The sequence below is a fragment of the Procambarus clarkii genome, chromosome 73 (genome assembly GCF_040958095.1).
Source record: "Procambarus clarkii isolate CNS0578487 chromosome 73, FALCON_Pclarkii_2.0, whole genome shotgun sequence".
Taxonomy (NCBI): domain Eukaryota; kingdom Metazoa; phylum Arthropoda; class Malacostraca; order Decapoda; family Cambaridae; genus Procambarus; species Procambarus clarkii.
The window spans coordinates 9,143,801-9,171,723 of record NC_091222.1 but is presented as its reverse complement, the minus strand read 5'-3'; the positions used below and the strand labels follow the sequence as shown (position 1 = coordinate 9,171,723).

The 27,923-nt window shown below is 43.4% G+C and overlaps 2 protein-coding genes across 2 annotated transcripts; both read left to right on the top strand.

The window, feature by feature from the left end:
• The first annotated feature begins 261 nt into the window (after nucleotides 1-261).
• Nucleotides 262-13,529, top strand: LOC123774195 (uncharacterized). The gene is made up of 2 exons (XM_045768341.2): nucleotides 262-2,794; nucleotides 5,166-13,529. Exon 1 carries the CDS (start codon nucleotides 408-410, stop codon nucleotides 2,727-2,729), a length of 2,322 nt encoding a protein of 773 aa, XP_045624297.2. The 5' UTR covers nucleotides 262-407; the 3' UTR covers nucleotides 2,730-2,794; nucleotides 5,166-13,529.
• A 123-nt stretch (nucleotides 13,530-13,652) lies between these two features.
• Nucleotides 13,653-18,181, top strand: LOC138356514 (uncharacterized). The gene is made up of 2 exons (XM_069312662.1): nucleotides 13,653-16,693; nucleotides 17,521-18,181. Exon 1 carries the CDS (start codon nucleotides 14,407-14,409, stop codon nucleotides 16,252-16,254), a length of 1,848 nt encoding a protein of 615 aa, XP_069168763.1. The 5' UTR covers nucleotides 13,653-14,406; the 3' UTR covers nucleotides 16,255-16,693; nucleotides 17,521-18,181.
• The last annotated feature ends 9,742 nt before the right edge of the window (nucleotides 18,182-27,923 follow it).

Sequence of the window (27,923 nt, the reverse complement as noted above, 5' to 3'; positions counted from 1 at the left end):
TGTCCCAGGTGTTGTCTTAAGACTGTCCCACACAGTCCTTATCATTCCTCTTACTATCTACTCTCTCTCTCTCCACGACTGTTTGTGTCATAGCATTGTCTCAGGTGTTGTGTGTCTACACCTCATCTGACACTGTTCAGCGTCACAAATGTCAAGAGTCTATACTACTGGACTTTTATTACACTTTTAATGCTTCCAAAATCAAAGCATGTACATTGTATTTAAATTGAATTAGATTAATTAAATAGAAAGTCTGGTAACCGCTGGAGAGGAAATCCTTTGATTAAAATGATTCTCACTACTGCGAAGAACACGGCCACCAGTGTATGGGCTTGGAGCATTGTCATTGGTCACACTAATGAAGTTCCGAATATTTTTGCAATTTATTTCCAAAATTTGAAACAAAAATGATGGAAAAGGCCTTATTTATACTGATATTGGCAATTGCCAAGGTCCAAATGATGGATCTTTTTCATCGCGATTTGGTTGCTCTAGGTGCTGCGTGTTCTTCTGAGGGGTTTTGTAATGGGAGTGATTACCATAGCAAAGATTACTATAACGGAGCTTACCAGAGTGAAGAGAATTGTAATTGTGATGACTTGTGCGCGGAGTATGGCGATTGTTGTCCAGACTCCATCTACTACAGACGGGAAGATCAGGTCCTGCCAGTGAGGTACAAGTGTGTGAGCGTGGTTGGTGGCAGTGTTTACATAAAGAGCGTGTGCATGTCAGGGTGGGAGGACGAGGAGGTGGCCCAGCTGTGTCTGGCGGGCTCCCCGCCAGACATCTCCAACAGCAGGGACCCGCTGGCCCACCTCCCCGCCACCAGCAACACCACCTCCGTCACCTACATCAACTACTACTGCGCCGTCTGCAACAACGACTCCCACGACCTCACGCTCTGGAAGACCCAACTGGAATGTGTCAACATTGAGGAATATGATTCAGTGCAGGCGAAATACCATATTGCAGTTTTGCTGGATAACAATGTTACAGATCAGCCGGATAACTATATTACAGATCAGCCCGATAACTTACCCGGATACATAACTTCTCATTTATTATTCGATAACGGATCTTGGGGTGCATATATTCCCATTAATGGTAAACAACTATTTAAGAAATGTAATATTAACATTAAAATCCCCGATATTCCTATTAATACAAGGGAATGCTACGCCACCATCAACACGTGTGCTAAGAACTGGTCGGACGCGTCTGTCGCTGCTCTGTGTCACTCTTACACGGCAGTAAGGTGTTCAGGAGTTTCGGCCTACAGGAACCCCCACTGTCTTCTGTGTAACTCTTTAGTTACACAGAAGTATAGTTGCTTTAGACCTTGTGAACCCGTTCAAAAGGCTCCTTTCTCTCTACTAATTGATTTTGGTTACCACAGCGGTGATAATAATGTCGAAATTGTAAACCTTTGCCAGCCCGGCGAAGTTTATGATAACTTCTTCAAGAAGTGCAGAAATGTTTTGTCGAGGAACATAAGGGAGGTAGACGAAGACGACAAGCGTGATGAAGGCGACAATAAGGTGACAACCAACACATCGGATTCCTCAGCTTGTCATCCACACAACACAACGAAAGCCTTTCGTAGCAACGTAGTGTCTAATGAATCAAATGAAACACTTAATTGTGATAAAATACTTCTTTGTGAAGACGAATTCACGTTGAACGAGAACAGAATGGTAACGGTAGAAGCTAACGCTCGAAGTTATCAGGTGGGAGAGTACGAGGTAACTGAAGGTGGCGTCCTCGTGTGCGAGCCACAGGAACTCTCAAACAAGTTTGTGTCGGGTTTGCTGATACTGATGGGTCTTGTGCTGTCCTGCTTGTGTCTCCTGCTTCACCTGGCTGTCTTCCTCTTGCTGCCTCGTCTTAGGAACCTCCCGGGCAAGTGCTTGGCGTCCCTCTGCCTCTCTCTTCTCACCACCTACACCGTCTTCATCCTCGGCACCCTCCTAGAGCCTAAGACGACAGGATGTTACATCTCGGCAGTCATAAAGTATTACTCCTTCCTCGCCTCCTTCTGCTGGATGAATATCATGGCCTTTGATGTGTGGCTGACATTTCGACAAGCTAAAGATGAGCTGCGAGTGTCATCTGGGAGACAGCGAAGCAAGTTTTTATTCTACTGTGTGTACGGCTGGCTGCTTCCAGCCCTGGCTGTGGTGGTCACAGTAACCCTAGACAAGACCGCCCCTGCAGGTCTGTCCCCTCAGTTCCTGCCCAGCTTTGGTCAAGATATGTGCTGGTTCGGGAAGCCCAAGGCCTTATTGGTGTTCTTTACTGCTCCATTATTCACAATCATGGCTCTCAATGTTGTGTTTTTCCTTATGACTTCATACACCATCGGTGCCAGTAGACAGTCGACGCTGCGGAGGAGTTCGTGTCCACAAAATAGGAAACAGTTTGTGCAGTATGTGCGACTGGCCGTGCTGATGGGCCTCACCTGGATCATTGGCATGGTGGCTGGCTACCTGCAGCTGCAGGGCGTCTGGTATGTCTTCGTGGTCCTCAACACCCTGCAGGGAGCCTTCATCTTCCTGACCTTCACCTGCAGGAGCAAGGTGTGGAGGGATGTGCAGGAGCGCTGCCGGCATTGTCTTCAGCAAGTTAATTCTCATCCTGGTTCACCTACACCATCGCCAGGGTCACGGCAGGAGGCATCCTGCGTCGACAGATGTCCCGCCTCGGGGCACGTGGAGTCAGACAACCTTTAGCACCTCCTGGGGTTATGCGGCTCATCAATGGTCACCCATCAGCGCTCCACACACATATATAAACGGTTGGTTACTTTACCTTTTAGAATATTTAAATCAAATACAAAAAATTATTCATAAATGGTTGTACATTTATAAAACTCACAATTATAGTACATTATATACGTAAAACTGTGAAAATAAGAGTATAGCATGTAATCATTATAATTATATACTTTTAAATCTAGATCTTGATTTGGATTTCGAAGCTGTACTCTTCAGTGATTTACACAGATCATTTCAGCTGTGGCTGAAGTGATCAGGTGTTACAGTCACAGAAACAATTTACAGCTTCAATTGGAGCCTTGAAGCTTATAGTGGCAAAACAGCAAAAAATTCGGATGATAAAACAATTGGATGAATAATATAAACTATTTGTGCCATGAAGATATATAAATGTTCTTAGCTGAGCACCTTACATCAAGAGATATATATATGGACTACTACCCAGAATTGCTGTCACTCTAAACACACAGCTCATCTACCATGGATCTGGTTTCAATAGGATTTAAAATGCTTGTCAATAACATAACTCATTGTGACAGTAATTCCTTAATAATTCGAAATATCAAGCTGGAGTATAGGTAGCTTATCAGCTAATTTTCATTATTTCCTGTACATCTGTTACACCATTATATACATCAGTCATCCTTGTGGGATATCTGGGGCTTGACTCAATTATTTAATTAATCAAATTAATAACGAAGGACCACCCACTTTTGAGAAAAGAAGGAAACTAATAAAAAGTGATCATTAGAAACACAAGAAAGAACCAGTGTCTATGGATAAATATCAGAAAGAATAATCACTTAAATAAATAATGGACTGTATGGTTAATTAACTAAAGTCAGAGCCTCAAACACCTACATTGGGGGGGTATTGCTAGAACTTCATATACGTCTAGGAACTAGTGTGGTTCGTGCACCAGTTCATTGTTGAATAAAGAATATTGTGACCAAAATATTATAGAATCAATAGGTAAATACAAATTGAGAATATTAATGGTTATTAGAATTAGAGAGCAATCATCTAAATAAACACATTTTATCTCCAGTTCTCATGACAAGCATTCAATCTGATATCATGAACAAGTAGAAATAATTGGAGTAATTAAATGTGTACAAAAAGTCTTAGCTTTAAGACGATTTCTATGATATCGTTCACGCCTCGTCCTCGTGATCTCAGGATCACCACGTAGAAGCCTTTAGAGGTGAATAACACGAATGTAGTTAACGACTCGTTGACTCCTCACATACGAGCTGTAATTTAAGGGATATTACGTAGAATTGAACTAGGCTACTTAAATCTCAATATTCATGAAATAGAAAATAAAGATTAGTGCGGTACTAACGTTGGATTTTTAGTAGTCATTCGATGTAACGACAGACTGCCCACGAAATATACAATCTCTAATGATGCATCAAGAAAGAAATATATACTTATCGAAGGGTGCAGTATATGCTGAAGTCTGCCGGTATCACGTCTCAGTCTCAAACTTCCACAATGTTGTACACATGGTTGAGAGTTTGGCTTGAATATCGACGCGTTATTATTTGACCGAGCACTGCAGATCACGTAGAAGAATAATTATTCGTTCTAGGTTGAGTACCAGTGTAATTCTTGCTGATAATCCCAACGTCACGTGTCTCAGACTCTGACGCCATGACTTTTTGTTGCTCACTCCGCAACACGAGCTCGCCACCCGCACACACAATGGCGTCTCTCCTCCCTCAACCCGCGTCCCCGCATTCACCACCGAAATTATTTATCACGAATAATACTATTTCGCGCAATAGTGGTTGAAATACTTTAATAAAGACTGGGTTGTGATTCTAGGGATTTAAATATTATTGCTTTCTCGTCTTATGGTGGGAAACGATAAATGGAGAAGATTTTAGTTTTCTCCATGGCATTCACGCGTGACAGAAAAACTATTACTTGATAACAATTGTAACTAAAAGCTCTCGGTTTAGAATTATTTGGGAGTTATGTTATCCATAAATAATTATCACACGGAATACTGATGATTTTAGAGAATCACATGCAATTCTCTAGTACACTGGCTATAAATGTCTTTAAGTAGATATAATCTGACGCAATACTGGTGCTTGGTTTCGCAAGAATTCCAGCATCCATATGTAGATATAATGGTTAGTTTATGTGAACATTACTGTTAGTAAGTTTTAGTGACTACTGTAGTTAGTATATAATAATACTGATTCGTTATAATACAATAGTATTGTATTAGTGTTGGAAATTTCCAACAATCCTTAACCTATATTGTCCAAGGTCAGCACTTATTAGGTGCCACAGACATTGACCAATAATTAACTTAATATTCCACCAGGTTTAAAGATTACTCAATTTACTCATAATGATAATAATTCTGACTTTCAGGTTTCTGGTTGCATTAGAAAGACTGACAAGTGAGCCCTTTGAAGATAAAATATTTCCCAGATATACAGACAGTAATCACATTGTCGTGATGCATCAGTGAGAAAATCCACAGAAGGCGTGATGAGGGTTCGAACCTGGGTGTTCCCAGGCACACGTTCTAGACAACTGCGCCACAACATGGTCAAAAGGATTGGAATCTGGGGTACTACTGAATTCACGAGGGTTCCTGAGGCTTCCACTGAAGCCGGACCAGAGCTTCGCACAAAAATACCATCACTCTGACTCTGTCGTCTGGGATTGTTCTACTGCTGACGTTCCTCTTTCATCTACAGTCACACACATCCCAGGTGACTGTAGATGGACTGTATAGCCACATCCCAGGTGACTGTAGATGGACTGTGTAGCCACATCCCTGGTGACTGTAGATGGACTGTGTACAGCCACATTCCTGGTGACTGTAGATGGACTGTGTAGCCAAATCCCTGGTGACTGTAGATGGACTGTGTGGCCACATCCCTGGTGACTGTAGTTGGACTGTGTAGCCACATCCCTGGTGACTGTAGATGGACTGTGTGGCCACATCCCTGATGACTGTAGATGGACTGTGTGACCATATCCCTGGTGACTGTAGATGGACTGTGTACAGCCACATTCCTGGTGACTGTAGATGGACTGTGTAGCCAAATCCCTGGTGACTGTAGATGGACTGTGTGGCCACATCCCTGGTGACTGTAGTTGGACTGTGTGACCACATCCCTGGTGACTGTAGATGGACTGTGTGGCCACATCCCTGATGACTGTAGATGGACTGTGTGGCCACATCCCTGATGACTGTAGATGGACTGTGTAGCCACATCCCTGGTGACTGTAGATGGACTGTGTACAGCCACATTCCTGGTGACTGTAGATGGACTGTGTAGCCACATCCCTGGTGACTGTAGATGGACTGTGTAGCCACATCCCTGGTGACTGTAGATGGACTGTGTGGCCACATCCCTGATGACTGTAGATGGACTGTGTGGCCACATCCCTGATGACTGTAGATGGACTGTGTAGCCACATCCCTGGTGACTGTAGATGAACTGTGTAGCCACATCCCTGGTGACTGTAGATGGACTGTGTGGCCACATCCCTGGTGACTGTAGATGAACTGTGTGACCACATCCCTGGTGACTGTAGATGGACTGTGTGGCCACATCCCTGGTGACTGTAGATGGACTGTGTGACCACATCCCTGGTGACTGTAGATGGACTGTGTGGCCACATCCCTGGTGACTGTAGATGGACTGTGTGGCCACATCCCTGGTGACTGTAGATGGACTGTGTGGCCACATCCCTGGTGACTGTAGATGGACTGTGTGGCCACATCCCTGGTGACTGTAGATGGACTGTGTGGCCACATCCCTGGTGACTGTAGATGGACTGTGTAGCCACATCCCTGGTGACTGCCTAACAGAGCAGGTCACACCATAGTTATATTGTTACACATTAATGCGTTCTTTACCGTAAAATAAGAAATCTGTTTCAAGACTGAACAAATATAATATACTAGGTGTACCCGCCACGCGTTGCTGTGGCTCACTCTGGTTAAATGGAAAAGAAAGAAAAGAGAAAGCGCACGTTTCTAATATGTTTAATTTCACAATGCTTGTGGGTATACAATATGTTTTGTTGTTCCATTGTCTGTGGTGATTTAGAGATTGTCTGGTTTGGCGACTCTAGAACACGCAACATTGGCCCTGAACTTTGTTGATGGTGACTGCAAATGCCACTCGAATTGGAAATTACAATATTTTTAACTGAAATGGCATATCTGTTGGAATCATAGAAATGCGAGGAATGAGAACATCTTCACCTTTGAAAGGTCCTATCAAGATTGTTGCTTCTACGACGTTGCTGATTAATTTTCTACTGCAAGGCGCATGGCGTTGCAAACCTTTAGCTGATTGATATTTCGCAACATGATAATTGGCACGCAGATTTTCAATTGCCGTACGTGTGATGCTATCCCTGCTAGATCGAGTAAATTAAAAAATTATGTTGGATAACTAACCGCTTCATCTGCTTTCTCAACAGTGTCGACGGACTTGTATCGAGGAATTACAGGTAATGTTTGCCTGAAATCTCCTGCAAGCAATATTAATGCATTCCCAAATGGTCTGATATTTCCACGCAAATCTTGTAATGATCGATCAAGAGCCTCGAGCGATTTTTGTGGGCAATTGTGCATTCATCCCAAGTGATAAGTTTACATATCTGTAATATTTTTCCCATGCCGGATGCTTTGGAAATGTTGCACGGAGGAGCTTCAGTGAATTACATGTTTAATGGCAATTTCAAAGCCGTAGTAGTAGGTTTTCCACCTCGTAACAATGTCGCAGCTATTCCGGGCAATGCTAAAGCTAAGGTTATTCCATTTTGGGATCGAAATGCTGCCAGAATCAATCTAATTACGAAGGATTTACGGTTACTCCTGGCGCATCTAAGAAGATTTCTCCAAACCCGTTATTGACAGTTTGACTTATTTGATTGTAAACGCCTTTTCGCTCAAGCGTTAGCTTAGGAATATTTGATTGCACATACGACAACAGATCACTCATGTTGTAATTTTGTTCACGACGCAATTCTACATCGAAAGAAGCAGCAGCAGATCGATTTGGTGATGGCATTTCCAATTGATTTAGAACTTTGTTCGCGAATTCTAAGCACAATCTTCAATTATTATCAAAGCTTCGTTGTAGATTTCTGCTGTGGCATCCATATTCATATTTGAATTTTCCTTCATATTCGACAGATAATATCTTCAGCCACGTGCGATTTATATTTTTCCCATAACTCTATTGGAGATGAAGGAGAGCAGGCGGTCAATATGATTGCCAACAATGCATAAATTTGATTTGGATGTAACGTGTTGGACACGTCATTAATGCATACATCCCAGTGTCGGTCGTTCTACAATAAATTCGGAGCTTGACATGCACTACGGAAAGTGGCATGTGTTACGCCGTTGACAAATCTCCGTGGCTGGAAAGACGTTGGACCGGGCACATTTACCAACAACATGCGAAGAAAGAAGCATTCATCTTGATTGGGATGCACGGTGTACAGTCTGCCTATCGTAGTTTATATGAATATGCCAGGTTGTCCGTCGACTCGGTCTCCTCGTTTGCGTCGCTCAAATGATTTTCTATTGGCATTCCAGGTGTAATATGTAGGCATTTCCAAATACAGCAGTGTTTTCGCAAATGCGTCGTTTTGAAATAACATGAAGAAAGTAGTTAACATTATAGCCGGTGGATTCATATTGTTTGTTGTACATTTGCAGCTGTGAAATAAACGTGTTGTCCATTTTCTTGTTTAAAAACAAAAACAAAAAATACTAACAAAATATTTCAATTCAAACGCAGATCAATCGACACAGCTCAATTTCACCACCAATTGCACTGAAAAATAAGAGAAACAGTTAAAAAAACGAAATGAAAAAAATGAAAAAAGAAAAAAATAAGCTATACCTACGAAATGAACGGTATGGTAAACAACACAGCTCAATTCCAATGGAACGTCACACAAAATAATTAAATCAAAGTGAAAATAAATATAAATCTATGAAAATTCAATTTATCAATGCAATCGGAAACATTGAAATGGAATCGTAACACATTTTGTACAGTGTGTGCTGCTCTTACGTGCAACAGATGGTGCTGTTTTTCCAAAAACGCATGTTTTTACCTGTCACAGGTGTGGCATCTAAATAGTAGGTATATAAAAACATGCACGTATTCGAATGGAACGTTGTGTGAAAATTTCATGGTAATTGGTGAAGAACTTTCGGAGATTAGCGATTTTAAACAAACGAACATTTCTATTTTATTTATATAGATTTTAAATATTACTTATAATTATGTAAATATAGCACAAGTATATTTCATGTATAATCCGCATACTGTTTGTACTTTTAAGTGTATTGCATTTTGCAAGTGTATATATTATGAGTGTAAACTTAGATAAGGTTATAAAAGTTTTGTAATTTTAAGGTTTTATTAACCTTCCATTTGTCAATTTTCAACTATTTGCATAACTATTTCATTCCTATTAATGCAATATTCCTATTAATTTTAAAGACCAATTTAGGAGGTGTTTATTGCGGGAAGTGTTAGGTGAGTGATTCTTTTGCCAGGGTGGTTTCAGTAAGGTGCTGTGAGTGTATAGATGAGGTCGCATGAATGCTTCTGTTACCATGGTTGACTCACCAGGGTTGACTCAGCAAGCTGTTGTGAGTGTATAGATGAGGTCGTATGAATGCTTCTATTACCATGGTTGACTCACCAGGCTTGACTCAGCAAGCTGTTGTGAGTGTATAGATGAGATCTGATGAATGCTTCTGTTGCCAGGGTTGACTCAATAAACTGTTGTGAGTGAATAAATCAGGTTTAACCCTCAATATGCATTTTTTTCACACTTCACAATCTTTCATTGTTTATTTAACACATATATACTGACCAATTACTGTTTAAGAGTTTTTACACCAGGTAAGATGAATAACTTTTGAGGCGAACTTACTGCTCCTGTGAGGGATCTAGATTCCCTCAGCTAGTTTTCCTAGTTTCTAGATTAGGCTAGTCACTCTAGAAACTGAAGCTTTCAAAATAACATATACTTGTTGGGTGTTGAATGAAAGCTTATGTTATGGTCTATCATTTGCGAGTAGTTAGAAGTCTGTGATTGCTCTGTAGTGAGAATTACAGAGATTTGCATGTTTCTGTGAAATAGGAGTGAAGTGGTATGAGAGGTACTTGATTAAAACCGTTAGAGGTGGGGGGGAGAGTGGGGTGAACGTTGCCCCCCCACCATATGAGACAGTACGCCACTGTCTTTTAGGCCTCCCCCTCCTTGTGACGTCACAGGACGCCCGAGAGTGACGGAGGCCTGTGTTTTTTTTAGGCACCTGTGTTCCAAACCGAGTTTTGGCGCGAAGGGCTGTGATTGGGAGCGGCACTAGGAGCCGTGCCGGCTCCAGGCTGATTGGTCAAGACAAAGTAGGGAGGAGGTATGGGTATTTGAGTTTCCCTGCCCGCCAGGGAGGCAGTTTGAATTGGGCGGCAAGCAGAGGAAGAAGTGTCTGGTGGAGGTGGCAGGCCGGCCACCTCCACCTCCCGCTAATTGCTTCTGTCGTCCAAATTACTCATCGAATATGGCACTCCTGCCATCAGGGGTTGTGTCAAGGCCCAATTGGGTGAATTGGGGCCAAGGATTTACGGAAGGAACAGTAAAAAGCTAAAGAGTCAGTTGACATTGTTCATCCATGAGGCAGCTGGCAGAGCCTCATGGTGTAACAGGTGGTTTGGATAACCTGTCTAGTGTTGTTGGGCAATTAGCGGAATCGAGCAGGGCCTCCTAGTGTAATTTTGGTGTGATTACAGGCCCATGTTGAACTTTGAATTCCGCCAGGTGGCGTCAGTGTGGGGACGCCGCCGGCCATTGTCACCCCAGTGTAGAGCAAGGCAGGCTCTGGTTTGATGGGGTTGTTAGTGATTCCCATCCTCGTGTGTACGCCTGTGGGCGGCAGCCTGCCAGCCCGAGGCACCCAGGCCGCCCGCGGCCACCCGCGCCGCCCACCTTGGCCAGCTGCCCGGGGCGGCCACCCACCCAGGCCACCTGCGCGGCCAAACCCCACCCCACCCCGCGCACCAGCTCAGCCGGGTGGGGTGCTATGACGTCATGCGCTACCCGTGGCCACCCCCTTAGGGCCACGCGGTGGCCACATGCCTTGGCCACTTTCCCGGGACAGCCTAGGGCCACATCTTGTCGACGCATGAGGAGCAAGCAAGCTAAGTGTTGACAGCTAGTGTGGTAGTGACCTGGGAAGTGAGTAAAAAAATAAGGAAAGACGTCAGTACTATTATCATTGTGTACAGTGTGAGAGTACCGGTGGAAATTCACGGTAAGAGTTGTCTCAGAGCCTCGCCAGGCTAGAGAAGCAGCTGAGTGACAGCTGTCAGTAGGGTCCAGGTGATTGATAGGGCGGTACCTGGAGATAGAAGTTATACACGGCACCACACTGTAGTATCATAATGTATATATGTAGTAGACTGACTAGAGTATGTAACCGGTCAGTGTAGAGATTTACCATATAAGTGATCCAGCCTGTCGATTCTATATAATCGTTCAGACTGGATTATTGCCATAGAGTACCGTAAAATTATAATCATTAGAGGTAGGCAGGCCAGGTTGCAGGGATGTCAGTGGGGACCCCTGAGGTCTGTGTAGTTAGTTACATTTACCTGATGATATAATTTTCATTGATTATGTGAATGCCATTTCTATATGTTCATTTGCATGCTTTATGTACTGTGTTGTGTGGTAAGTCAGTAGATGTGATTGCTGACTGATTGCCTAATGATGTCATTAGCATGTGGGGTATGCTGACGGCATCATTATGTTGCAGGTTTGTGCAGTATTGTTATCAGTTTATACGATATTATTGCCCCAGGAACTGTGTTGAGGGTTTAAGGGACCTCTAGGATTATTCAGGGGAATTCACAGTGCTTAATGAGAGCAGGCAATTGATGGGTTAATTGCCGTGCTGAGGTATGTGTGTGTTCACAGTAGTCCTTTGCAAAGGGTGCAAGATAGGGGGGGGGGGCAGTAATATTGGTAGACTCTTGTGTGTTGCACAACTGTGTGTCATTATTGTGTGTGCACAGTAATTAGCGAGTTGCAGTAGCCGCAACCATATGTGGGCAGTGCATTTATGATGTTGCATGCCATTGTAGTGTGACCTATGTAACACTGGGGTTACTTTGTTTCTTTAAGTTGTGTTGAGGACTTAAAGATTCAGTGAGTTAATTAAGTAAGGGGTAATTAACTGGATAAGGGGTGCACACTTATTGTTGAGTGAGTGAGAGCTGTTATGAGAGAACAGTGTTGAGCTTGAGTGAGATATGTCTCGGGAGCAATTAATTGTCCGTGTGACAACTAATTGACCACTCTAGCTAATTATGTAATTAGCCTTCTCATCATAAATTCACGTAGTGGGAGAGGATCTGTCAGAGTCTGTCAGTATTTGTGTTAACGTAATTTGCTCGAGACTAATTACCTTTCTGGGGAATAGCAATTAGTGGCTCAGGTTAATTAGTGGAGTAATTAACATTGGAGAGCTCCGATGACTCGGTAAAGCGAGGTCATGGAGCTAGCATAAATCGTTGTATTAATCATATCCTGTCTGAGGACAGTGGATTAGTGGCACATCTTTTTAATTAGGGTAATTAACTCCTTTCCCGTGAATTCACAGTGTTTGATGAGACCTGCTGAGGCAGTGCGGAGTGAGACGTATTTATGGATGATTAATTATCGGTCCTGGTGACAGTTAATTAATTGCTCAGAATTAATTAGGGTAATTAACACTCACTAGTAAATTTTTGACACAGACTGTTAAGAAGCTACCAAGTTAGGGTAGACTTAGTTAACGTAACTCAATGGGGATGTAATTAGTGGTCCGTTTGACCTTAATTGAGAATTACTCACTGAATACTTGCAAGGAGTCAAGTGTGATGTAATATAAGTTTGAGTTATTGTTAACAAGAGAGAAAAGTGTTAAAGATTAACGTAGAGTATCATCATGTTGTTGTCTAGTGTGAGACAATTGTTTGTGATTACCGTAGTACTTTGTTGCTGACTGCTGCGATCAGTAAATTAACGTAATTAATCACTTAAGGCAATTTCTTTTGGTTGTCGTCTGGTGACGAGAGTAGAGTCATCTAGGGAGCTGTGTCCCAGAATCCCGCCTTGCCTGTCTTTGTTACTGTTTATAACAGTGCAACTTCTTGTAGGGAGTTGCAAAGAGTGTTCACACTGGGTTGTGATAGGGGGGGAGGGGTCACTGTTGGACTACCCGCCTAGTTATGTGGGTCTCTCCTGGGGGGCGGGAGGACCCCTAAGTTTGTGATTATAGTAGCTGTCAGGGAAACCGAGACACTATTGATTGCATGCTTGTGTCTTTGTCTTCAGTGGATATCCTTCATTTGTTCAGTTAGTTCATGTTGTCAGCCCGAAGTGTCAGCAAGATGGAGACTGCTGTCACTTCTCGAGGGTCTGTTGAATAGCTGTGTTGCAAATGCCACTTGATGTACAATAACGTAACCATTCGCTTTGGTGTAACTTAGTCTGTGATATTTTTCTTTGTTTTGCAATATTGCGTCATCAGTGGGCACACCTGTGTTCAGGTTAGTTCAGTATGCAGCCTCGCAGCAAGGGTTGCTATTTAGCTGTTTGTTATCGTGCCACTGGATGGACATTAACGTAATGTAAACTCGGTAATGTAGTAGTTAGTCTCTTGTTATTAATAAATTGTTATGTTATAGAAAACGGTCTTTGATGTCAACCCTTCAACCATATTATTCCACCATATTTCTGCATATTATTATTAATATTGATGTGATCTTGATATGACGGCTGTTCTTGGGAATTCGAATTCCAATTCATAGCGCCACATCAAATATAAATATTTGATTGTGAGAACCCGTCGGTTACCCTTTATTAGTTTTAACGTCCTGTTTAACTAGGAGGAGCCAGCGGCCTATTGTGGACAGGTTTTCACCCCTGGTGGTGGCCTGGCGGTTTGCTCCCGCTTTTCCTTTTTCTATTGGACTCATACTTAACTGCCGTGAGCAGAATTTAAACTTGTAGTCCACCTCCTAAGGGAGGTAGGCGTAAAAAAAAAATCTCACAGCTTCAACGGCCTTTCAAGTCCCTGAACACACTTTTAGGCGTTATGTTGAGTATAACGCACTCAAGACTATAAAAAGACTCATATAATCAACACTAACACACAATAGGAAACTCGATTTATCATGACGTTTAAACATATCTAATCTTACACTTCCTCTCCTGAACCACCCATATACACGGTTGTTCCAGGTGTTGTCTTAAGACTGTCCTATATTGTGTGTCTACACCACATCTGACACTGTTCAGCGTCTCAAATGTCAAGAGTCTATACTAATGGACTTGTAATACACTAATAATGGTTCCAAAATCATAACATGTACATTGAAATTAAATTGAATGAGAATAATAAAATGGAAAGTCTAGTAACTGCTGGAGAGGAAATCCTTAGATTAAACATATTCTGACTAAGACGAAGAACACGGCCATCAGTGTAAGGACTTCGAGCACTGTCATTGGTCACACTAATGAAGTTATGAATATTTCTGCAATTTATTTCGAAAATTAGGAAACAAAAATGACGAGAAAGGCCTTATTTATACTGATATTGGCAACTGCCAAGGGCCAAATGATGGATCTCTTTCATCGCGATTTGGTTGCTCTAGGTGCTGCGTGTTCATCTGAGGGGTTTTGTAATGGTAGTGATTACCATAGTCGTGGTACGGGTTTTCTTCACTACTACCAGAGTAAAGAAAATTGTAATTGTGATGACTTGTGCGCGGAGTATGGCAATTGTTGTCCAGACTCCATCTACTACAGATGGGAAGATCAGGTCCTGCCAGCGAGGTACAAGTGTGTTAGCGTGGTTGGTGGCAGTGTTTACATGAAGAGCGTGTGCATGTCAGGGTGGGAGGACGAGGAGGTGGCCCAGCTGTGTCTGGCGGGCTCCCCGGCAGACATCTCCAACAGCAGGGACCCGCTGGCCCACCTCCCCGCCACCAGCAACACCACCTCCGTCACCTACACCAACTACTACTGCGCCGTCTGCAACAACGACTCTCATCACCTCACGCTCTGGAAGACACAACTGGACTGTGTTTATAGTATAGTATATCATCCAGGTCCGCGGGATAACTTAACCAATTACATAACTTCTCAGTTATTATTCAATAACGGATCTTGGGGTTCATTTATTCCCATTAATGGTAGACAAATTTTTAAGAAATGTAATAATAATATTAAAAGGCCTGATATTCCTGTTAATACAATGCAATGCGACGCCACCATCAGGACGTGTGCTGAGAACTGGACGGACGCTTCTGTTGCTGATCTGTGTCACTCTTACACAGCAGTGAGGTATGTGGGACTCACGGCCTACAGGAACCCCCACTGTCTTCTGTGTAACTGGATAAATCTTACTTTAAGTAGTTGCAATCTATTTGAATATATTGTTCGTTCAGGGACACCTCGTTTCTCTGGAATAACTGATTTTAATTACCACAGCGATGGTAATATTGTCGCAATTTTAGACCGTTGCCAGCCAAGCGAAGTTTATGATAACTATTTCAAGAAGTGCAGAACTGTTTTCAGGAGGAACGACAATAACTTGACAACCAACACACCAGATTCCTCAGCGTGTCATCAACACAACACACGTAAAGCTTTTCATACCGATATAGTGAACCCTGAATCAAATGAAACACTTAATTGTGATAAAATACTTCTTTGTGAGGGCGAATTCACGTTGGACGAGAAGAGAATGGTAATTGTAGAAGCTTACGCTCGAAGTTACCAGGTGGGAGAGTACGAGGTAAATGAAGGTGGCGTCCTTGTGTGCATACCAGAGGAACTCTCACACAAGTTCTCCCCGTTATTGGGTTGGGTGTCACTGGCGGGTCTTGGGTTGTCCTGCCTGTGTCTCCTGCTGCACCTGGCTATCTTCCTCTTGCTGTCTCGTCTTAGGAACCTCCCGGGCAAGTGCTTGGCGTCCCTCTGCCTCTCTCTTCTCACCGCGTACACCATCTTCATCCTCAACACTTTCCTCGAGCCTTGGACGACAGGATGTTACATCTCGGCAGTCCTAATGTATTACTCCTTCCTCGCCGCCTTCTGCTGGATGAATATCATGACCTTTGACGTGTGGTTGACATTTCAACAAGCTAAAGATGAGCTGCGAGTGTCATCTGGGAAACAGCGAAGCAAGTTCTTATTCTACTGTGTATACGGCTGGCTGCTTCCAGCCCTGGCTGTGGTGGTCACAGTAACCCTTGACATGACCGCCCCTGCAGGTCTGTCCCCTCAGTTCCTGCCCAGCTTTGGTCAACGTTGGTGCTGGTTCGGGAAGCGCAAGGCCTTGTTGGTGTTCTTTGGTGCTCCATTATTCACAGTCATGACTCTCAATGTTGTGTTTTTCCTTATTACTTAATACACCATCGGGGCCAGCACACAGTCGACGCTGCGGAAGAGTTCATGTGCACCAAATAAGAAACAGTTTGTGCTGTATGTGCGACTGGCCGTGCTGATGGGCCTCACCTGGATCACTGGCATCGTGGCTGGCTACCTCCAGCTGCAGGCCGTCTGGTATGTCTTCGTGGTCCTCAACACCCTGCAGGGAGCCTTCATCTTCCTGACTTTCACCTGCAGGAGCAAGGTGTGGAGGGACGTGCAGGAGCGCTGCCGGTGTTGTCTTCAGCAAGTTGTTTGTCATACTGATCCAGATATACTGTTACCAGGGTCAGGGCAGGAAGCGTCCAGCGTCGACAGTTGTCACGCCTCAAGGCACACGGAGACAGATAACCTGTAGCGCATCCTGGGCCTCAGGGGCTCATCATTGGGCACACACCACCGCTTCATACACATAAACGGTTGGTTACATTACCTTCAGAATATTTAAATAAAATATAAATATCTATTCAAAATGATTGTACACTTATAAAACTCACAATTATAGTACATTATATACGCAAGACAGCGTGAAAATAACAGTATAACACGTAATGATTATAATTACACACTTCATAATATAGATCTTGATTTGGATTTCGAAGCTTTATTCCTCAGAAAATTATACAAACATTATTTTAGATGTGGCTCAAGTGATCAGGTGTTACAGGCACATAAATAATTTACAGCTTACAATTGGAGCATTGAGGCTCAAAGTGGCAAAACAGCATTAAACTAGGATGATAAGACAATTGGATGAATATAATAACCTACTTATGCCATGAAGATACATCACTGTCTCAGCTCAGCAATTTACATCAGGAGATGTATTGGTAACCCTGGATCACTATCACTCTAAATACACAGCTCATCTACCATGGGTCTGGTTTCAATAGCATTTAAAATGCTTGTGAATAAGCTAGCTCTTTTTTACAGTAATTCCTTAATATTTCGAAATATCCAGCTGGAGTATAGGTAACTTATCAGCTAATTTTATTATTTCCTGTAGATCTGTTACACTATTATATACATCAGTCAATCTTAAGCTATATTGGCCAAAGTCAGCACTTATTAGGTGCCATAGTTCGCACCCTCAGACATTGACCATTAAATAACTTTACATTCCACCTCGTATAAAGCTTACACAATTTACTCATAATGATAATTGTTCTGAATTTCAGGTCTCTGGTTGCATTAGACAGACGTACAATTGAGCCCTTTGAGGATATAATAATTCCTAAATCCACAGACAGTAATCAAATTGTCGTGATGCATCAAGGAGAACATCAACAGAAGCCGTGATGAGGGTTCGAACCTATCTGCTGGTGTTTCCAAGCACACGCTCTAGTCAACTGCGCCTCGACATGGTCAAAAGGATTGCAACCTGGGATACTACTGCACCCACGAGGGTTCCTGAGGCTTCCACTGAAGCCGGACCAGAGCGTCACCCCCCCTTCCCCAAGGGCTCTGTCCCTGTCTTCTGGTAATGTTCCTCCTCTGTGTGGCCACATCCCTGGTGACTGTAGATGGACTGTGTAGCCACATCCCTGGTGACTGTAGATGGACTGTGTAGCCACATCCCTGGTGACTGTAGATGGACTGTGTTGTCACATCCCTGGTGACTATAGATAAACTGTGTAGCCTGTGTAGACCCTGGTGACTGCCTTACAGGGAAGGTCACACCATGGTTATATTGTTACACATTAAGGCGTTGTTTACCTTAAAATAAACAATCTGTTACAAAACTGAACAAATGTTACATATTATAAATATTATTTATATTAATGAAAACACACAACAAGTATATTTCAAGTATAATCCACATGCTGTTTGTACTTTTAAGTGTATTGCATTTTGCAAGTGTATATATTTTGAGTGTAAACTTAAATAGGATTATAACAGTTCTGTAATTTTGAGGTTTTATTAACCTTCTATTTGTAAATTTTCCAGCATTTGTTTAACTATTTCTTTCCTCTTATTAATGCAATATTCTTACCAATTTACAGACCAATTTAAGAGTTGTTCATTGCGTGTAGTGTTTGATGAGTACTTCTGTTGGAAGGGGTGACTCAGTAAGTTGTTGTGAGTGTATAAATAAGGTTTAACCTTCAATATGCATTTTTCTCACACTTCACATTCCTTCACTGCATATTTCACACATATTTACTGACCAATTACTGTATAAGAGTTTCAACTCTTTACCAGGTAGGATGAATACATTTTCAACCGAGCTTCCTTGCTCCAACGGCCACCCAAGTACCTTAACACACTTTTAGGCATTATGTCGAGTATAAAGCACTCAAGTCTATAAATAGACTCATATAATCAACACTAACACCGCAGGAAACTCGATTTATCATGACGTTTAAAGCCTATCTAATCTTACACTTCCTCTCCTGAACACCCGACTACTACACCCTACAGGATCGGTGTGGGGTCCATTACCACTCACAGGATCGGTGTGGGGTGCACTACAACCCACAGGAGGGGTGTGGGGTGCACTGCCACCCACAGGATGGGTGGGGTGCACTACCACCCACAGGATGGGTATGGGTCCACTATACCACCCACAGGATGGGTGTGGAGGCCACTACCGCCCACAGAATGGGTGTGGGGTCCACTACCACCCACAGGATGGGTATGGGTCCACTACCACCCACAGGATGGATGTGGGGTGCACTACAGCCCACAAGATTGGTGTGAGGTCCACTATCCCCCCACAGGATGGATGTGAGGAGCACTTCCACCCACAGGATGGGTGTGGGGTCTACTACCACCCACAGGATGGTTGTTGGGTCCACTACTACCTACAGGATGGGTATGGGGTGCACAACTGCCCTAAGGATGGGCATGGGGGTCCACTACCACCCACAGGATGGTTGTGGAGGCCACTACCGCCCACAGGATGGGTGTGGGGTCCACTACCACCCACAGGATGGGTGTTGGGTTCACTACCACGCACAGGCTAGGTATGGGGTCCACCGCCCATAGGATGGGTGTGGGGTCCACCGCCCACAGGATGGGGTATGGGGTGCATAATGAATGAACTAAACTAACACTGTTTTTTTTTTAATTTTGCCCCGAGGGTCGAGTTTATTGGGCAGCACCACTCATCTTGTGAGTGGACATACCTCCATAGCAGCACGTACAACCCCCCCCCCCCCCCCCAATTGGAAGAAAACCCGCTGGGTTGTTCATCCTGTCTAGGACTTGCTTAACTGTCTCAAGTGAACAGCTCCTCAAACAAGAAGATTAATATCTGTCAACCCCCAAAAGCTTACATTATCTTGCGGGTGCAAAATGGGGGATTCTTTTAAGAACAGTATCACTGTTTGACAAATAGTGTTTTCCTAACTCAAAGAATGTGGGGTTTATTATTCTACACATATTTCAAATGTGTGTCAGGTGTATACATTCACGTAGATAGTGATCAAGGCGGTATCCGTCACTCTCATCACAGATCCTGCAACTTCGCTGATCAACTGTTGTTTTCATTCCATATCTCCATGGATATTAGTATTCAAGACGGATTCTCGCTATTACTGATTCTCTCCCTCGTCCTCCTCCTCTTCGTCCATAATGATTGGGATTGCCAGCAGCAACCATGTTGTACCATCGTACAGATTCACTGGTTTGTGCTTCTATCCTCCTTTCCTCAGTTACCTTGTCACGGTGATGTTGCCTAACAATACCTCTAATTTGTAGTAGAGTCTTGGGTATGAAGTATTCAATATGGTCTCCTTCAGCAGCCAGCACATCTGCTCGTTCATTCCCACATATTCCAACATGGGAGGAAACTTAATGACTCTTGCCTGATTGGTAAGTACTCTCACAGCTCTCTTAATTTCAGCGACTAATGCAAGATTTTCTGCCCTATTTTTACTTCGGCTTTGCAGTGCTGCTTTTCAATCGGTGCAAATCACTGCACCATTAGTGTTCAGTTCAAGAAACCTTAACGCCATAACAATGGTAGTGAGCTCTGCTTGTGTTGAAGAGGCATAGTTCTCAATACGCGCTTTTTCTTCATTTCTGCGTTGGAAAGCATTATCCTTAATTATCGTGTACGCTGCACCAGCCCTGCCACTGACAGGATTAGACGACCAATCAGTGTAGATTTGATCTAGTTCATCTTCGGCTTCTTTATAAATTTCCTCGAGATACTTGTGCCTCATTTCTTTTGGTATCATGTTGGATTTTTTCGTTGCCATTTCATTGATGATAATGCTGCATGAATCATCCTCCCAAGGAGGTAACTTCTCTACAGGCAGGAGCTCACGGGCTTGCTCAAGCAGGTGAAGTTCTTCCTGGTAGCAGACTGATCTGTGATGCCATTTTTTACTTCTCCTGTTTCCCCCTGAAAGTAGGAGAACTCAGCTTTTTCTTAGCAATAAATTGTAATGGAGATCTCTGGCTATCCTAATTGCAAGCTTAGCATTCAACTCCTTAATTCTGCTTTTAACATTGACAAATCCCCTCGCAGATTGGACGTTTTGGCAGTTCTTGGAACTCCAAGAATGATTGTCCTGGCTTCATTCTGAATGCTTTCGAGCCTTTTCATATCGCTTTGGGAGTAGGTGCATAAGACTAGTGCGGCATAGTCTATGACGGAGCGCACATAGGCTGTGTACATCATTTTAAGCAGGGCAATCCATGTCCATTCCAGGTCATGGCTTTCAGTGCCCTGAGTCGACTTTTGCATGTTCCTATGAGTTGGTTGAGCTCCTCTTTCTTCCCGTTGTGAGAGCCGACAGTGTCGCCAAAGTACCAATAGTGGTCAACCCATTTAAGTGTTACACCATTAATTTGTAGTTCTTCATTTCCTCCCCGCTTGTGATGAAAGTATTCTTTTGTCCTGTTTGTGGAGAGAGTGAAACCGAGCTCAGTACATTTCCTTCCGAGGAGTTCAATGGACTGTTTAATTTTTCCTAAGGTGGGAGCTTGTATTAGAATATCATCTGCATATCCCACTTGTTGTGTTCCTTCGGAAAATCAATATTTGCAATGGCGTTCATAAGTACATTGAATAGTGTGGGGCTTAAGACACCTCCTTGGGGGGTTCCGAGTTCCATATTCATTGTTCTTGAGATTACTCCCTTGAAGCAGACCTTGGCTTTCCTCCCTATGAGGTAGTCGGCAATCCATTTTATTAGTCTCCCCTTGACACCCATGCATGCAAGATCGTCCAGGATCGCAATCCCCTGTGCTTTGTCGAAAGCTCCTTTGATGTCGACAATTACAGAGTACTTAGCTGTGTCATTAGCCAGGTAATTAACTATACTATTTGCTGTGCTCCGTTCTTGAAATATTACATTGACCCCCTCCCCTAGCCTGCCTATTTTGTGCAACAGTCGGTTTAGAATGATCCTTTCAAACATCTTGCAAGTGCATGACATGAGACTGATAGGTCTGTAATTGCCAGAGTCATTGGGCTTCGGTATAGGGACAATTATTGCATGTTTCCATTGAGTAGGCAACACACCACTTTTGAATGATTTGTTAAACAGGTGGAGTCATGGATTCCCAGACTCTTCACACAGAGCATTGAGTATGTCATACGTGACGCCATCTTCACCAGGTGGTGTACTTTTACCCTTTTTCATAGCCCCCTTTACTTCCTGAGCTGTGATTGGTTCCCCATACTTGTCATCACTAAATTGTGCTCCTGTTATCCTAATCCTTCTGTCATTATGCCGGAGGAGCTGTTCCCTTGCTTTCTTCTACAGGGAGGGAGGAGGAGGAGGAGGCTGCATCACTCCACTTGTGAATTAGTTTCTCGGCCTTACCCTGGGGGGGGGGGGGGGGTCTTTGTTAGCCGCAGGCCAGGTTCTGCCCCCCATAGCTATCTGAAATTTTGCCCACACTTGTCTTGCAGATGTTTCTCTTCCAATAGAGCTAGTGAATTCAAGCCATTGTCTTTCCCACTCTTTAATCTTCTCTTCCCTGGCTACTTGGCACACAGTTTTAAACAGCTCTTGGTTGCTGTCAGTGGGATGTCTCCGGTGCTCTCTACTCATGCTCCTAGCATTTGCATTGAGCATCTTTATGTAGTCGTTCTCATACCATTTTATCTTCTTCTGAGGGTTACTGCGCCCAGGCGTACGGCGCAGAACTCTGAGACAGTGCTCAAATTTGTTATTAAGGTCATCAACAAATGTATCAGTGTCTTCTGGGATTTGGTATTCCGTGAACCAGTCACTCATCCTGTTTATGAAAAGCGGCCTCATATCTGGTCCGAGTGATAACCTTTTTCTTTTATTTGTCTCTTTCCTTCTCTTACACATGTCGACGGTGGTAATCAGTGCCCAGTGGTCACTACATAAACTGTGCACAATGTGTGTACTGGCATCTGTGTACTGTGCATTCAGCAGGAGAGCATAGTCTAGTCTTCCTCCTCTGAGGTGAGTTGGCTGTTCATCACTCAGGACTCTAAGGTTTTCACTCCCCCTGACATAGAGTGACCGTTCCCGTCCATTGACATTGGGCTGATGACAGTTGGCTGCAAAGTGTGGGTGTCTGGCATTAAGGTCACCAACCAGCAGGGTAGGTTCTTCATTAACAAATTCAGGAAGTGTGTCAAGGTAAAGTTTACTCTCTGGCACATATAGGTTGATTATATGTAGAGCATTATTGTTTAAGTGAAGGGTTACCCCCAGCGATTCATAGTCATCCTCCATGTGAAGATCATCAATAATCTGTGCAGGTATGTTGTTGCTGACATAGGTAATAAGACCCCGTTTTCTGTCCCCAGAGGGCAGGGAAAACTTGCGATAACCGCTGAACCTTAAGTCTACCGGGAACGCCATTGCAGTTCCATTGTAGGATAGTGAGACTTTCTTCACTGTGGTTATTCATCGTGGAGGTGTTGGTCATCAGATGTGCTGTGTGAGGTGTTGTTGCTGGTGAGAGTATGTGCACTGGTGGTGTTGTATGTGGTGTTGCACCACCGTCATGTGCTGGTGGTACTGTTTGTATGGGTGCCAGTGATCAATGGTGTTGTGTACACTAGTGTCGTTGTGTTCACTGGTGTTGTTGTTGTGTTCACTATTGGTGGTGTGTTCACTGGTGTTGATGTGTTCACTAGAGGTGTTGCGTTCACTGGTGTTGATGTGTTCACTGGGGTAACGATAGCACTGAGTCTGCTGTTATGTGTCGTGGCTCATGTTGCATCATCATGCACCAAGTTGCAACCTACTGAACTCGCCTGAGACAAGTTCAGGCCCTGCAGAATTTGAAGTATGTCCTCCTGGGTCTTTTGGATTGTACATAGGGTATTCTCAAGTTTATTTTGCTTAGTCATTAATTATTGCATGAGTGGGTGATTTTTTATCACGTGGGTAATCATTGCCTCTATATCGGGGCGCATTGTTTTATCTGGACCCAGTAAGGTGTTGGCCGGTGAGTGAGGAGGAGGGGGAGTGGTTGGTTGAGAGGAAGGGAGGGTCGCCTGAGAGGCAGAAGACCTGGTTGACTGAGAGGGGTTAGGGGGCATGGGTGATGAAGTAGGAATTGGGTTGTTGGGTGGGGTAGGGTTGGGGTTATTGAGTGAGATGGGGTTGGGGTTAGTGAGTGAGGTAGAGGTAAGGGAGTTTGTGAGAGGAAGGGGTCTGGTTGCGCCTGTGTGGGGTGGTGGTGGGTCACTGCACCACTACCCCAGACTGTTGTCTGCCTACTGTAGGCTGAACCCGGACTTGCTGGGGTACTGTTCACGTAGCCATTCCAACCCCTGTTCACTGGTCCACCTGCTGTCCGCGTCGGTGTCCTTCTCAAGACCTGCCAGTCAGGCCTCTTGCTGCAATATCTGTTCCAAGCATGATGGGGCTGCTTGCAGTTGACACATTTAGGTATTACCCCGACACCCCCATCCTGTGTAAGCTTGACCAGCACTGCTTGGTGTCGTGAGAGCCACTGCAACACCCACACCTAATTGGGCAATCACATTGCCACGTTCTGTGATCCCACCGTTGACAGTTGCCACATAAGGACGGGCTGCCAATATACCTCTCCACTTTGCACGCCCTCATGCCTGGTATTTTAATAACTGGGGGCAGGTCTCCATTCCACATAGCAATTGCTTCATTTTTGGGCAGTCGCCCTGGTCCAGTGTTGCGCTTGACCCAGACAATCTGTTCACAGTCCTCGAGAAATTCCACGTCAACATGAATACTGTAGTTCTTCATTATAATTTTAGTTTGTCTTGTCTGTGGGTTTGCTTCCAACAATTTAACATCCTTACCTTGATACTCAAGACTGGTCTCTGTGAAGTACTTCTGGGCACTTTAACCCTGCACCCTTGCACTAACATTGTCACCTACACACCTGCTCTCTATGTGATACTCTGCTCTGTGGGCGCGGGCGGCCTTAATAATCCATCTGTACTTCTCTGCTGCTGTCAATCCCATTGTAGGAAAGATTAGGGTGTGCCACTCACTGTCTTCCTCTTGTCGTTGTTGTTGTTGTTGTTGTTGATGATGGTGCTCCTGCTGTGGCTGCTCACCCTGTCGCTGTAACCTGTCCCGTTTCATGTTGTTTCTGCCTTGGACTAGTCGGAAGTTACCATCATCCTCTGTTGTAGAGTGACCTGTACCATTACTGTTGGAGGGCCCCGGGTTGGGATCCTCACTGGAGGGCCCCGGGTTGGGATCCTCACTCTAGGGCCCAGGGTTGGGATCCTCACTGGAGGACCCCGGATGGGGATCAGAACCTGGGCTCCCTTCCCCGGCGGGGAAGGGAGCCCACGGACGGTGGGGGGGGGCGGTTATGGTTCCCGGGCACACCAGCCATGTTCACTTGTTGTCTTAAAGTCTTACTTCTCGTTTCAGCAATCATCTATTTGTTGTAACTCATTTCATGTGTTGTTGGGTAGTATGTCTTCAACACTACACTCTACCCTGCACACAGACATGCACATATAGAAACCTGCAAGGCACTAGGTTTACGCTCACACGTAGTGTGAGTGTAATCATTTATAATTTTGATATCGTATGAAATTATATGAAATATCATATCATTTTGATGATATAAATGCACTACTCACAGCACTAGGTACTAAATTATCATTCATTATTTTAACAGAAACCTGGCTAAGTAAAGACTATGGCCAATTTTACAATTTAGCTGGTAATAAAGCCATTCACAACTGCAGGCCCCAATAAAAAAAAAGGTGGCACAGCATTATATTACAAAGATACACTCATCTGCAATAGTGTCATTAGTGATAGAGACGACTATTGTGAATATAACTTTGCCAAGTTCTCCAGTAAATCCCTTAAATCCTCCTTGACTATTGGTGCCATCTAGTGATTTCCCAATACCAACATAGCGTCATTCTCAAATAACTTGAGAAATCTTATCATAAATAACAATCTCATCATTCCAGGAGGTGATTTCAATATTGACCTGGGTATAAAAAAAAACCTCAAGTTGACTATTTCCGTTACAGCATGAACTCCTGTATGCTAATCTCCACTATCACCAAGCCCACCCCGAGTCACTCAAACATCTGCCACTACCTTGGATCACTTATGGACTAATATAACAGCTCCCCTTACATCTGGTATAATCTCTGACAGAACAACTGACCACTATCCTACCTTCCTCATAGCAAAAATGAACATAACACCACCAGACAGCAAGAAACTCTCCTTTAGGCTACACAGTGAATCAGCTTTAGGCAATCTCTCAAATGCACTTCACAATATTAACTGGGAATCTGAATTCAATAATACACTGGATATAAACTCATTGCTAACCTCTTTCTCTCTAAAACTCTAAGCCTCTACAACACTCCCTGTCCCCTTCTTACCAAACAAGTAACTGACAAAAGAATAAACAATCCGTGCTAACACGTGGCATATTCAAATCAATCAACAAAAAACATGAATATGAAAAGTAATTTAGGATTGGCTTAGTTACAAAGGAAGTAGTTAAAAGGTACTAATCAGTGCTTACCAGTATCATAAGAAAAGCTAAACTTTCATATTATGAGACTAAATTCAAAGAAGCAAAAGGCAACATGAAAAGCACATGGAAAACCATCCGTAATATCCTAGGAACGAAACAACACTCCCACAACCAGATAACACTCTAATGATAACTATACACTGTCAATTGATTTAGAAATGGCAAATGAATTTAATAGTTTCTTTTCATCGGTTGGTGCTAACCTTGCCAGTAAAATCCCACAGACCCAGCCACATATCAACACATATCTCTCAGGCAGCTATCCAAACTTTCTTCTCCTCTCATCAGTCAGCCCGACAGATGTTGTGTCCATCATACACTCACTAAAAACCAATGCTGGGAACATCAGTGAAATCCCATCCGTTGTATACAAGAGCGCCTCCAATGCCCTTGCGCCACTCATAGCTCTGCTGTTCAACAAATCCCTAGAGTGTCATACCTTCCTTGATATCCTTAAAGAAGCAAGAGTAACGCCAGTTCATAAAGGAGGCAATCCGGCAGACATAAACAATTATAGACCAATATCAAACTTACCCATACTATCAAAAATATTTGAAAATTTATCTACAAACAGCTCTACTCCTACCTCATAAAATTTGACATATTCACCCCCTGTCAGTTTGGCTTCCGCTCCCAAAAGAGTACCAACGATGCGATTATTAGTCTCCTCGATATAATTTACTCAGCCCTTGACAAAAATGAGTTTCCGATTGGACTCTTTATTGACCTGAGAAAGGCCTTTGATACTGTTAATCACAATTACCTCTTACGTAAACTCCATCATTATTAAATCCGAGGCCATGCCCTGGACTATATCCAATCCTATCATAGTGATAGACACCAATGTGTAGCCATCAATGATATAACCTCTCCTACTCTACCAATAACCACTGGAGTGCTACAGGGCAGCATTTTGGGACCTCTCCTATTTCTTATATACATCAATGATTTGCCGAATGTCACTAACATTCTGAAACCTATATTGTTAGCTGATGATACTACCTTCATCTACTCTAACCCCAACCCACATACACTAAATAATGTTGTTAAAAATGAACTAATAAAAGTCCACTTATGGATGTCAATCAACAAACTAACACTTAACATAGAAAAGACCTACTACATCTTATTTGGAAGCAAATCAACAAATGCAATTCAGCTTCAGATAGACAACATTAACATCAGTAGTAAAAATGATGGAAAGTGTCTTGGCCTATTCCTAGACAAGAGACTCAACTTCAGCACCCACATACAACACATAACTAAGTCTCTAAAACAGTTGGTATACTCTCCAAAATCAGATATTATGTACTAAACTCTGCTCTCATCTCACTATATTATGCACTAATCTGTCCCTATCTTAATTATGGTATCTGTGCATGGGGTTCAACCACTGCAAACCACCTTAGGCCCATCATCACCCAGCAAAAATCTGCTATCAGAATAATAAAAAATTCTGCTTTCAGACCACACTCAGCCCCCTTGTTTAACTCCCTAAACATGCTAAACATAATCTCACTCTACACATTCTCTTGAGTCTACTACATCTACAAAACCCTGTTCTTAAATGCAAATCCTGCTCTGAAACTCTCCCTGGACAGATGTAATAGGACCCATTATCACCACACCAGAAATAAATATCTCTTTGATATCCCCAGAATCAAACTTAATCTGTGCAAACACTCTAAAGGG